We start from the raw sequence: 13,367 nt of genomic DNA on the forward strand, positions 1-13,367 counted from the left end.
GGCTGGATGCTGAACTTGTGGAAGGTGTGTGACGCTGGAGGAGCTGCTCCCTCACCTGCCATCCAGACGCTGTGCCCAGGCTGACGCTTCCCGCCGCGTCCCTTCACCTCCCTGTCCTCGCTTGTCATCTTTGAGGTTAAAAATTAACAATATCGTTCTGAAGCAGCGGGCCAAAACCACGAAGGGTGAAGAGCCTTCATATTCAGGGACTTTCTCTTTCGCAGACTGCCAGTGGCTGCTCTGCATGGGGAGGTTTTCAGGGCCAGCTTGAAGGTGTCTGGGCTGTGTTTTTCCCTGCTGTGCTTCTCAGCTGATGCTGTATTGCTGTTAATGCTGGAAAAGGGGTAAGCCCTGAACATCATGGTCCATAATACATCACACCTGGTTATTTTAAACCCAGAGGTCTACAGATGTGTTACCACTGCAGTGCATGATTCATTTTTACCCTGATAAAAGAGTTGTAACAGGCTGACTTGTTACCCAGGACATTTATTGCTGTGGTGGTAACCTTCAAACTGCGCTTCAGAGATGCCTTTTCAACTTAAAAACCTGCCTTTTGAGCTTAAAACCCTGCCTCCCCTACTACACCGTCCCTCCTGAAGTCAAATTTGCATTTTAAATGTTTTTCCTTTTCTTTTCAGAGCTGCAGGTGTGGGGCTGGCTTTACCGCGTGGTGTTTAAAAACCAAAGACGCGTTCCTCTGCCATGCCCATCCCTGCGGAAGAAAGTGCAGATCCCAGCGATGGAAACCCCCGTGTGAGGCACAACCCACGGGAAGGCAAACTCCGGGAATGGTGAAGGGAGCTCCAGGACCACCTGCGCACGAACACCTCCCACCAAACCCAGGTTGCTCCGAGCCCCATCCAGCTTGTGCTAAGACACTGCCAGGGATGGGGCAGCCACAGTCACAAGGTTTTGACAAGGTTTTCTTTAAAAAAAAAAAAAAAAACCCTGAGGTTTTCAGCCACCGAGGAGAAACCCCCAAGACTTGCGGCATCCTGAGGCGGAGCCGCGTAATGGCGGCTGCCCGCCCTCTGACATCACGGCACCGCCTTCCCTTCCCCTTCTCCTCCTCCTCCTCTCCCTCCTCCGTCCCTACGGTGGCCGCCGGGGTCAGCGGTGCCGTCGCCGCTCGTTTCTCCTCCCCGCTCGGCTGCCGCCGACCCCGGGGAAAAGGGGAGGGAAGGAGAGAGGAGTCGGCAGGGAGAGCTTTGAGGGGTGGTGGTTTGTGGTGACCATCGGCGATGTCCGTGTGTGTGGACGGCCGGCGAGGCCTCCGCCCGCCTTCCCGCCGGCAAAGCGAGCGTTGGGCCGGGCCGTGAGGCGCGGAGGGGCTCGGGGGGTCCGTGTGTGTCCGTCTGTGTGTGTGTGGGGACGGGGATAACCCCCCCAGCGAGGCGCTGAGGAACCGGCCTGACCCGGAGCTGTCCCGGCTGAGGATGGGGATCCTCTTCACCAGGATATGGAGGCTGTTCAACCATCAGGGTGAGAGGGCGAAGCGGCGGGAGGGAAGGGAAGGGGCAGGAGGAGGAGGAGGAGGCGGCCCCATGAAGGTGTCAGGGGCCGGGCCGGGCCTGAGGGCGATGGCCGGGCCGGCTGGGGGGTTCGGGGAGGTGGGTTGGGGGTCAGGATGGGGGGTTCGGCCTGGGGAAGCGGCCCAGCTTCGGGGCTGAAGGGCGAGGTGGGGGCGGTTGCCAGCCCTGGCCTAGGGAGGGGGGGGGGATGGCCCGGGAGGATAAAACTTGGAGGGTTTTAACCTTTTTTCCTGGAAGGAGGATGTTAAGTGTGCAGCTGCGTGTCTTTGTAGCGTGTAGGTTCATCTTGTGGTCTGCAGAGTTAGCAGTGCTAAGGGGGTTGAGTGATAAAGCTGGGTGTCTGGGAAAACACCTCCTGTACGGGGTGGATGTTCTGAGTAACTTCGGGTCTGTAACGCCTGTCTCCTGACACTAAGGTTTTAACGAGAGCTGTAACTTTAAAACACATGCTGACACTCCTGCGTGTGTTAGTGAGGGCTTTTAAATTTGATTTTGGGTGAACTGAAATACACATGCATGTTGAATGTCCCAGTGATGTGCCCGTTAACACTTAGTGCAAATACAACACCGTATTTTTGTCTTGTAGCATCCAGCCCCACCTCAGACCTTCTGTTCCAGCTGATTTCCTAACATCCACTATGCTGGCAACAACCACACCAGAAACAAAAGTCCCTAGTTATGTGGGGTCAGGTAAGCAGACATTTTTACAATATTGTGCAGTTATGCAAAGTTATTTAAAAGCTGGAATTTGTATTTGATGGTATGTAAGACAACCTTGCAAAACCACACAATATTGATAAAATCAAGACCAAGATACCCCACTTACCTGACCCCTCTCCCCTCCCTCTCTCCTCTGTGAGAAATCAATGTGAGTGTGCTTGGCTAACTGAAGGAATTGATCTCTGGTCGTCTGTAGCTTGGGCAGACTTGCAGTGGCTTTTTGTTGCCCTGGTGGACCACTGGGGAAGGGAGGGGAAGAAAGCCCCTTCTCACCAAGCTTTTACTTGCACAAATAGTCCCAAGGTTATTTGTGCAAGGAAAAAGTTGTGTAATGAAGCTGAGAGCAGGCAGCACTCACTCCTCTTGGAAATCATAAATCTGAATGAGCTTGACAACACCAGCTGTAGGATTCAAGTGCAGTTTTGTGATGTATGGGAAGGAAGGTGCTGAGCAGAAGCAATAATTGGCTGTGGCATCGAGCTCCAGAATGTGTCTGTGTGTGTGTCAAGGTAGTTTTGTGTAGTGCTCCTTGGTTCACCTGAGACTAAATTGGGTGAATGCATCCAGGCACATATTCAGAGGCAGATCTGCTCTCCTGGTTCCAGACCTGCTGAAAGGAAAAGGGGACACTGAGGGAGGCAGGTGGATCACCCTGCTTACAGTGCTGGTTGGTGCTCTTGGGGTTTTTTAACAACTCTTAGCACAGAGATTTAAGGTGTTGCAGCCCATGGCCTTGGAAATGAACACGTAACATCTGTGCCTTCTGGAGAACAACTGGGGAGAAAGAGGGAGCCCAGCCTGTTGTGAGCTGCTACAAAGATGTAGAAGCTTGGGAAAGGTTGTTGTAGCAGTGAGGAAAAAACCCAGATTAATCTCTTAGAAATGGCTCCTGAAGATGTGCATCTGGGGACAAGCAGACAGTCACAAACCTACTCAGAACAGCTCTGGGGGTTTGTACACCCCTACAGACAAACAGACTGTTGGGTCTGGCCCATGAAATGTGGCACCTGGAGTTTGTCAGTGTTTGCTTAGGAAATCAGTCAAAAGCTGCAACGCTGGCCTTGTTTCATAACACAGTTGTTATCATGATAGCAAAGTTAACTATGTGACTTACTAGTGGTATTTTTATTTCAGAGCACAAAGTAATCATTGTTGGTCTGGATAATGCAGGAAAAACCACCATTCTGTATCAATTGTAAGTATGAACTGCAGGTGTGGTTGTGTGTACTGCTCTGCCATGTTGCTGCTGCTTTCCATGTTAGTTTGCACTTTTTGAGCATCACTCTGAAGATTCCTGAGCAGTGCAGGGGACAGTGGGTCAGAGCCTGTGCTGAGAGCTTGGAGAGCTCTGCCTTGTGCCTGGCCAATGAATTAGGTTTTGTTCAGAGCTTTTTATTTATCAGATTACATTGCTGTTACCACTTCATCACAACTGCCTTTGCTGTAACCATGCAGGCTGTTTGCCAGCTCCATGAAAGATGATTGTATTGAGGAGGAGCCACAGGAACAATCCTCCTCAAGTGATGGGAGCCCACAGCATGCAGACAGTCACCAAGCGATTCTCTGAGGAGCAAGGCAGTGGAGCCTGAGCTCTCCCTGATGGGGCTTGTGTCCCCTGAGCCAAGATCTGCTCTGTGGTGCAGGCTGAGCGCTGGCTCTGCAGCTGGTGGCAGCCTAGCCTGGGCTTGATTTGGGCCACCAGCTGTCCTGCAGCTTCTGCCTGTGATGGTGGCCCTGAGTTCTGTTTGTCTGGTGTTAACCTTGCTGCCTGGTGCACATGAAACTTTGATGAGCTTTGGATCTCTGGTCTCCAACTGCAGTTTGATAAAAGGGTACAAATTTGTCTGCAGACTCAGGAGCTTCTAGGTGGGATGGGAGACTCGAGGTCTCTTGGTAATAGAAACAGATTTGGGATTCCTCACATGAAGCAGTCTGATATTCCAGAAATAATTCCTGCTAAGCCATGGGGCCATACTGGTCCAATCCTACACTTACATTTTGCTTTCTTAAAGCGTTTGGGGTTTATCAACTTACAGCCTGCCTTTGCCTTTCTGAAACATGAAACTCGTGTAGCATTTCCAGCCACTCATGCCCCAGCATGCTCTGCAGAGACAGGGAAAAGACAAAGGTGGTGGTTGTTATTTAAATCAGCAGTGGGGGATTTTAAAAAGCATAAACAGAATGTAGAATATTTTTCAAGACTAGAAGCTGCTGCAGCTGAGGGCCCTTCTCAATGCATTTCAATGCTGGCTGTGTCTCTCCCTCCACGAATGTCTCTGGAGTCTTTTTCTCATCTTATTTCTGCTGTCTCAGGGTTTTCTTTTCCCTTTTACTACAGTGGATCTCTGTGTGCCTCCTTTCCCTGTACACCCCCTGAAGATCCACAGCACTTCCTCTTCTTGTATTCCCCTTCCCTTTGCTGCTTTGGCAGGGCTCTGCCTGACTGCTGCCCTCTCTTCTCCTGCTTGCTTCCTCCTAGAGCTCTGCCTCCATCTGTGCATAACCCATTTTTCCTCTTACTCTGGTTCTTTCTGGCAGGGTGAGCATGAATGAGTATCTTTAACTCTTCCTATGAGACAGGCAGAGATAACCAGCAGGACAACCAGTGTAGGTTAGTGCCAAGGGAAAAATCCACCTATCGTGCTGCAGACTGTGAGATGCCAGCAGCTCGAATGAGAATAAGGCTGCAGGTTCAGCTGAAAAAGGGAGATTCCTGATGGATCTCTTCCCAAGCACCACACCAGCCCTTTATCTCCTCAGGTCTCTGTATCCCCTTCGAGAAATACTCCACCACCATTACAAGTGTCAAATTGCTGTCACTGTTAACCAAAACCTCTGCTAAAGATTCAAAAATGTTCAGGTAAAATGGAGAAAAGAACCGAGCCCCACCAGAATTATCAGATGAAAAAATAATTAAGTTCTTTGAAAGTGGTTGATGTTTTCCTTGAAGCCACTGGGAATTTTTTTGCATGTCTCATGCAGTAGAGTTTAAACACCTTAAAACTTCAGGAGTATGAAAACCAAAAGGTGTATGTTTATAACCAAAGAGTTGTTAAGACTGTGCTGAAGGAAGTTTGGACATCAAGCAACTGCACTGTGAAGCAAGTGTGGTCTTAGAGGCCTGTGCTGGAAGGAGAGGCAGGTGTAGTGTGTTTGGTGGAGTTGGATGATGAGCAGCTGATTTTCTGCAACCTTGGAAATCCTGTGGCTTAACCACATTCTTGAAGCAAAACAACTGCTCTGCCCCATGGGTGCCAAAATCAGCCTGGAAAAAGAGAAGCTGGCTGCTTAAAACAGCTTCTGAAGCAAATACTCTCTCAGCTTTCTGATTTAATTAACTATAATATAGTTTTGTTCACGAATGCTCTCTCAGCTTTATAATTTGATTATTATATAGTTCACAGAACATTATATAGTTCATTTGATTACTATCTGAGTCCCTTTTTATTGCTGCTTTTATTTACAATCATAGAATTGCTCAGGCTGGAAAAGACCTTCAAGATCAGGGAGTCCAACCTCATCCTAACCCTGTTACCCTGTTCCTGGTGACCCACACTAAACCACGTCCCCAAGCACCACATCCAGGCTCATTTTAAACACATTCAGGGATGGATACTCAACCACCTCCCTGGGGAGCCTCTTATTTTTATTTGTCAAACCTCCTCTGTGTTTTCATGAGGAGTGTTTGCTATAAATCTCCCCCTAAACTTTCCACCTGGGAGGAACCATGGAGTTGAGGTTTTGTAGGAATAGGTCAGTTTGAGCCCTCAGATACTCCACGAAGCAGGGAGCTTGCACTTCACTGAGCCTCTCCTTTCCCTCTGCAGCTCCATGAATGAAGTGGTTCACACCTCACCCACCATTGGGAGCAACGTGGAGGAGATTGTGGTCAACAACACCCGGTTCCTGATGTGGGACATTGGAGGGCAGGAATCTCTCCGCTCTTCATGGAACACCTACTACACAAACACTGAGGTGAGGCTGGGTGCCTGCCTGGGGGCTTGGTGGCACCACTGCTGGAGAAGGCACTTCAGATCTCTGCTCCCAGAGGGGCTGCCTGAACTGCCTTTGGGATGTGGCTACTTCAGGCTACTCCTGGTTTGATTTTTGAAGTCTCCTCTTTACAAGTTGTACCACTCACCTTTATATTTCTTCTGTGAGATGCATGATACAAGTTGCAAGTCAAACCAACTGGTTTGTAAGGATCCCAGGATCTGCCACCTTAGGGCAGGTGCTCAGTTGGTCTGGGTGTTGTGGATCCCTGGGTCTGCAGGTCCCCTCTTGTGGACCATGACTCTAAAACCTGTGTTTTAGGGGAGGAGGAAGACTGAAAGCTCAAAAGTTTTCCTCTAAACCAGTGGGAGCTCTGTTTTGCAAGCTCCCATCAGCAGTTTATTTAAGGATACCCAAGGTTTTCAGCAACTGTTTTAGCAATGCAGTTGCAGCACATACTTGATTAGAATAATGATTGAAATCAAGGTTGCCTGTGTGTTATCAATCGTGGATTTTAAAAAAAGTTGGGTTTTTTTTAAAGACTTAACCTTGTTCTCCCATGCGTTCCTATAAGATGTCATGAGGTGTAGCTGCATGTTTACTTTTGAAGCATAGAGTTTATTGCTTTTTTAAAAAATCCCTTTCAAATAATCTTATTTGCAAGTTGGTATTTGAAGTAGGGGGAGAAAGCTGGTACAGTATCACCTCTGTAAGGCCACAACACATTTGAGGGATCTGTGTGCTACCTCAGGCCAAGCAAAGAGCAAAATCTCTGTGTTTACAGAGAAACACTTGGGTTTGATGTCATTTTTTCACTTGGAAATGGAAAATAGAAAGTCAAAGGTTGTGTCAGAGCTATTTTTGTGTAGAAACCACAGTGTAAGTTGTAAACAATACCAGTGCTGTGGGTACTCGCCCTCTGGCTGGGAGAGGTTTATCTGGAATAGGATGCTGTCTGATAATCCACCTGGATAATCTGATGGGAGCAGTAATCTGTCCTGCTGACAAGTGTGTGGCCAGGGAGATAGAGCTTGTTCTCTGACTAATAACTTTTCACTTTTTAAAGTTTGTGATAGTTGTTGTGGACAGCACAGACAGAGAGCGAATTTCTGTGACTAAAGAAGAGCTGTATAAAATGTTAGCACACGAGGTGAGTAAACCCTCTCTTTTCTTTGCTTTAATATTTTTTTTGTGGGTTAGATCTGGATGATACATGTGAAGGGAAGTGCATCCTCACACTGTGAGACAGCAGGATGGGGAGAGGCCTCTGCAGGGCAGCTCAGGGCAGGCAGCAGTGGTCAGGTTCTCCCAGCTGCAGGCTGTACTGTGTCAGAGCTGTCTTGTTCCTGCTGGAGGCTCTGTCTCTTCTGCAACTCACAATACAGCTGCAAATTATGACTAAATTACCCAGGAGAACTCCCACAAAAACAGCTTTGCAACTCTTGAGAGCTTCAGTGATACAGAAATTAGGACCTGCAAATGACTTGTGGGTTTTATATTTCAATCCCTGGTAATAGCTGAATGAGAGAGGTTTTTAAAAAAAACATTGTTTCCTCCATTAACTTAATTACTATTTTTCATAGCTTCGTGATTGCTTGATGTTTGCTGTTCTCACTGTGAAACAGATACAGCCTTAATAATATGTCTTAACCAGGCAGCTCTGAAGCTGAAACTGTAGCCACTGTTTAGTGGATGACTGCAGGAAGGGCAAAGACTGCCTGTGTGTCTCCTTGGGGTGATCTGAAAGCATTTGAGGGAAAACGAGTGCTTTGCTTAGTGTCTTGAATTTCAGATTCTCAGTATTTAAATTGAAAAATGGTGTTTAAAAAAATAAGTTAGGTCTGGCTCGTTTTGGTTGTGGTAGAGGGGGCAGGGAGGCAGGGTAGCCCTTGTGTCTGCTGCTGTCATCACCAGCAGTTCAGAGGTCTGCTCTCCAGTCTCTAAACAAATTCTGCATCTTCTGTTTCATAATCTGTAGAAGAAGATGCAGAAGTTGTTAACGAGCTGAATCTGCAACAGAGGAAGTCTGGAGCTCCACATGAATGCCCTGCTTTGGTGTGGGGACACTATTCCTGTGCCACAAAGCACCCCTGGCAGTAAATGTGCCCATTGTTTTCCAGCAGGAAGTTTTCAGTGTATTCTGCTAACTCCAGATGCTGTGACGTAGGAAGGGAGCAGCAATACCTCAAAGCTGAAATGAAAGTTAAATATTTATTTTGAGTAGCTTCTCCTTGATGTCCTTGAAAATCATTTATTTCTGATAACTGGTTCAATCTGTTTTCTGTTCAATCAAATTTCTGTTAGGGCAAACTTAAGTTCCCCAAAAGTTCCATCTGTTCTCTGGATCAGTAGATCATTTGGGAATTAATTTTCTGGCTTGTAAAAACCATCATGCCTGATGGGCATTTAAGTGGAGGAGTTGTCTGGGCTCCCTGGGAAGACCTTTTCACTCTCAGAGGAAGAGCTTTTCATTAATATGTGCCCATCCTCGTGCAACTCCAAGCAGCTCAAGATAAAATAAGCTTGCCCCTAGAGTCACTGCTCTCAAAATTGTCAGTGCTGATGCTTTAAATATTGCATGGTCCTCACAGAGGAAGTTGATTGGATTCTGCTTGCTGACACAGAGCTCCATCCTTTGATTCTCCAGCAGCCTCAGCGACGATTTCCCACAAATTCAGTGAATGCTCTCAATAAAACATGACTGCAGCTTTAACGCTGTCAGCAGCACTCTTAATGCTCCTTAATGGGTGGAATTTCCCTGGCAGGGCTGCAGGAGCTGCTGCTGGCTCTGGGGAGCTGTGAGCCTGGCTGGGTGCCACCACCCTGCCTGCCAGCCTGGGACAGCTCTCACCAGGGCTTGCCAAGTTCTGCCAGGGCAACCCTGCTCTTACCCCACCTCAGAGCTGCTCCACAACCTGCTGCTTGGGGGATAAAAGCAAACCTGGAGAGTGTGGCAGAGACTGAGTGTGTGTGTGTTTGTGTGTTTGTGTGTGTGTTTGTGTGTGGTGTGTGTGTGTTTGTGTGTGTGTGTTTGTGTGTGTGTGTTTGTGTGTGTGTGTTTGTGTGTGTGTGTTTGTGTGTGTGTGTTTGTGTGTGTGTGTTTGTGTGTGTGTGTTTGTGTGTGTGTGTTTGTGTGTGTGTGTTGAGTGTGTGTGTGTTGAGTGTGTGTGTGGTGCGTGGTGTGTGTGGTGCATGGTGTGTGTGGGGTGTGTGTGTATGTGGTGTGTGTGTGGTGTGTGTGGTGTGTGTTGTGGTATGTGTGTGTTGTGGTGTGTGTGTGTGTGTGTGTGTGTGCGCAGCACAGCCAGGATGCAGAGGTTGCTGTGGATGCAGAGGCAGGAAGGAACTGCAAGGTTGGAGGTGTGAGGTCCTCGCAGAGCACAAGAACATATTTGTACATTTCACAGAGCATCCTAGGAAAAAACTGGATGTTGGGTTTGCTGGATCAAAGGCTGTGCTGAAGTTGTGTGTCAGTCAGCCTGCAGCATTTTGGAGTGGAGGTGGTTGGGTTTGGTTGTTTTATTTTATATTTTTTTTTTTTGTAGGGCTTATGGTTCTCTACTTTACTATCACATCTTTTGCCTCCCAGGGCTGGTTTGTAATAATCATCTTTTTTTTATCTTCCTCCCCAGGACTTAAAAAAAGCAGGTTTGCTGATCTTTGCTAATAAGCAAGATGTTAAAGAGTGTATGACAGTAGCTGAAATATCTCAGTTTCTGAAACTGACTTCAATTAAGGATCACCAGTGGCACATTCAGGCATGCTGTGCTCTAACTGGAGAAGGGTAAGAGCTGTTCTGCTCTGCAGGAGGGGAGTCTTGAATTATTTGGGTATTTTTATTGTAATGCTTGGGTTTTGCATACAATTCCTCCCCTGTTAATGATAATCTGACACTTAAAGGGTTGGAGGCTCAGGATATACTGACTGAGGATCAGTGTGACCTGAAAAGCAGTGTTCACAAGGAATCCACTGTCTCACCTCACAGTGATAAAACTTCATATGATTTGGCCTGAAGGAGGGCAGGGTTGGGAATGACCTAAAATACCTTCTGATTTCTTAAGAATAATCATAATAATCTGGTCTAGTGGGAGGTGTCCCTACACATGGCAGGGAGTTGGACATAGATGATCTTGAAGGTTCCCTCCAACTCAAACCATTCTATTATTCCCTGGGAATTAGAGAATATTCAGTGTATGTCTTGAAGTGCTGGGATCTGAAGTCTCTCACCTGTAGATTGCATAATGAGAGCTGGGAAGTCTCAACCACAATTGAAGTGAATTGTTTCTGGAAATGCCTTCAGTCAGAATCACAGAGGTTTTCTTAGGAAGAATTTAAATTGGTGCCAGGGAGTTAGCTTTGAATTTATCCTGAGAGTTGCATGATAAAAATTCTATAAAAATTCTCTCTTTTCTTTCCAGACTGTGCCAAGGACTCGAATGGATGATGTCAAGACTTAAGATCAGATGATTTTTAATGACCTCTTTGCACAGACATTGCTTAAGAAGAGCTGTACCCATGATTACCTTCACAGTGGCAGAATTAATGGGTTAGATGTATTTATACTGAACTGATTTCAACTTTATTTTCTACATAGATGCACACACACGTACCTGTACATAAATTAAGACCACTCAGCAAAAAGAAAGATGCAGTTGAGGCTCCAGTTTGGTTTCCTGTTTGTTTTCCTCCAAGGCCACGGGTGACAGCTGTGATCAGAGCCTTCTTTTTGAGATACAGCCACTCCCAGCAGCCCGGTGTTGAGCGTGGGGAAGGGGAACTGAGAGGAAGGAGCTGTTAATTTTGGACTTTATTATTCCATTGTAGTCCTCTCTAGTTGAAGATGTTGGCTTCATTATTCCAGTAAATTAGCAAACAAATTGATGGCATAGATACCAACTTTCCAGTATTTTTAAGGTTACCAATGTTACAAATGCAAAAATATTTTCCTGTATGTGTACTGTACATATTTATGTATATTTATACCTCAGTTTTAGGTTAATTGCAATCTGTTCAGACCGGTGTGTAAAGCTGAATCAGTATGTTGACAGCAGTACTAATACTTGACATGGCCAACCTGTCATGACTTCTTTCCCTCTGTTCTCTCTCTGGCTGTAGCATCTGTCAGGCGGTCGGCTCACCACAAACTCATAAAGCAAACTCTCTCTCTTGAAGATCAGTGCTTCTTTCTCAAGTGATTTTTCTTCACCCAGGGAGGATGCCTTAATGATCAGGGCACAGAGACTGAACTTCAGATTACAGTGTTGGCAAACAGTTAAAATTTGCCAAAGAGTTTAAAAGGAAACATTTTCTGTTTTGTTCTTTTTTATTGCAGTGGTCATTGGATGAGGTGGTTCCTTATGGAATGAGGTGCATGTCATGCTGTCCTGGGGTACTGCTTCTCTTTTTCTTTCAGTAGTGCTCATTTTTGAGTCAGGTCTTAGTAGAAGTACCTTTAGCTGTCATAAAGGGAAAAACGTCATCTCTTTTTTGTTTTGATTTTTTGTTTTTAATTTGTTTTTTTTTTTTAACCAAAGAAGAGGCACAAAAGTATGTTTAAAAGTCCCACTGGAATCTTCCAAACCAAGTCATACTCTCAATTAAGTGTTTTTTTCAGCTCTCCTTTGATAGCATAAAATATCTGTGTGCAATGGATGGAGCTGGGATGGGGAAGGGCAACAAACCAGGTGACACTACTGGAAGTGACCCCTTGATCCTGTTCCCACAGAAGTTCCAGGGCAGCACTTCTTGAAAACACAACTCCCTTGCACAGTCCCCAGGTGAGTTGTGAAGAGGTGTCAGAACACTATGTGATGCTCTGCTCTTGCTGCTGTAACCAGGCAAGTGATGCAGAGCTGCTGCTTCAGAGGGCACAGGCTTCTCCCTGGGGTGACAAGTGGGTGCTGGGAGATGTCAGCAGTGTTGTGGGGTGCACGTGGCCTTCATCAGAAGCTTTTATCTTGGAGATGTGTGTCTGGGGGGGAGTAAAGCAAAATGAAATAGAGCTCCTGTTGAAAATTACCCTTCCCTTCCTTAGCTCATACCTCTGATAAGGATGGAAAAGACAATTTAAAGAAAAAAAGAAAAAAAAAAAAGGTGTAATTTGAATTTTTTAAGGTGCTTATCTGTGGTTATGGGATAATCTGGCCAGCTCATCTGCCTTCCCATTTGCCTGCTTCACTGGGGATCATGTTGGGAACTGGTGGGGAGGAGAAGGGAGGCAATTCCAAAAGTCTGTATTTAACAAAGGCAGGTAAAGAATATAACTTTTAAATATATTTTTGGTATCTCTTTCCGATGCTCACCGGGTAGGGAATCTGCTGTCTTTGTTAAACATTTTAATGTGTACATGCATATATTTCTAGTGCATGCACATAGGTATTGGTATTTAACTGGTGTATTGCAAAATGTATAAACATTTGAAGGAATAACAGTTTAATGCAAAAACTTTTTCTCAATTTATCTGATAGTATCTTCAAGAAACGAGCTCTGTGCACACTTGCATATGAAATGGAATTGTATGTTTTCTAGTCTTAAAAAAAAGAAAAAGCAGACTTGCTTATGAACCCAAGTGTTTGGTTTTTGAGTCTTGTGTCTTCCCTTTCATCCCCATAAAATGTTTTGCAGTGGTGTTGGTAAATACTCCTGCCTGGACCTGCACAGGCTCTTTGTGTTGGGGCTTTTGTTTGTTTTTAAGTAAACTCATTGGTCCTGGCAATGGAGGAAAAATCATGGGGCAGTGTTCTGGTCACTGCTCTTGCTGGAATTTGCTGCTTACTCCTTTGCCTGAATTTGTACAACACTGAATGTCCATGGAATGGAAATGTGGTGTTTGTTTCAGGTGTGGCTTAGGTTGCACCCAGACATCTGATGTTTACACATAACCAAACTTAGGTTTACTCTTTTTTTTCCCCCCTCTCAGTATCCTGGCCTCTTCCCCCCTCTGTGGCCCTCAGGGTACTGCATGGTTCACTTCTTTTTTGTCTCTCAAGCCCTGCCAGGGCACTGGGGATGTGCACCCCTGAGGTCTGCCTCTCCAAACGGGGGGTTTTGTGCCCTGGAGTGTTTATAATCCCAGAATTAAATCCCTGGCTGTCTGTTGGGCAGTGAGCAATCAGCCTT

The 13,367-nt window shown here is 46.2% G+C and overlaps 1 protein-coding gene across 4 annotated transcripts; it reads left to right on the top strand.

The window, feature by feature from the left end:
* Positions 1-1,084: 1,084 nt before the first annotated feature.
* ARL5A (ADP ribosylation factor like GTPase 5A) lies at positions 1,085-12,816 on the top strand. Of its 4 annotated transcripts, XR_003987739.1 has the most exons (8): positions 1,099-1,485; positions 2,122-2,225; positions 3,390-3,450; positions 6,083-6,230; positions 7,315-7,398; positions 9,881-10,032; positions 10,667-11,637; positions 11,974-12,816. XR_003987739.1 is itself a non-coding variant. In XM_030454030.1 (7 exons), exons 1-7 carry the CDS (start codon positions 1,463-1,465, stop codon positions 10,713-10,715), a joined length of 621 nt encoding a protein of 206 aa, XP_030309890.1. In that variant the 5' UTR covers positions 1,099-1,462; the 3' UTR covers positions 10,716-12,816. The 4 variants fall into 4 exon arrangements, 3 of the variants coding, with proteins under 3 accessions (XP_030309891.1, XP_030309890.1, XP_030309892.1); XM_030454030.1 differs by having other exon boundaries at positions 10,667-12,816; XM_030454031.1 differs by lacking the exon at positions 2,122-2,225 and having other exon boundaries at positions 1,085-1,485; positions 10,667-12,816.
* Positions 12,817-13,367: the final 551 nt, after the last annotated feature.

Source organism: Calypte anna, chromosome 7 (genome assembly GCF_003957555.1).
Source record: "Calypte anna isolate BGI_N300 chromosome 7, bCalAnn1_v1.p, whole genome shotgun sequence".
Classification (NCBI taxonomy): domain Eukaryota; kingdom Metazoa; phylum Chordata; class Aves; order Apodiformes; family Trochilidae; genus Calypte; species Calypte anna.

Excerpts from the sequence above, each read along its gene's own strand:
- ARL5A (XM_030454030.1), top strand. The coding sequence starts at position 1,463 with ATGGAGGCTGTTCAACCATCAGG. Across the intron at positions 1,486-2,121 it reads GAGGCTGTTCAACCATCAGG|CATCCAGCCCCACCTCAGAC; the intron begins GTGAGAGGGCGA and ends TTTGTCTTGTAG. Across the intron at positions 6,231-7,314 it reads CCTACTACACAAACACTGAG|TTTGTGATAGTTGTTGTGGA; the intron begins GTGAGGCTGGGT and ends CACTTTTTAAAG.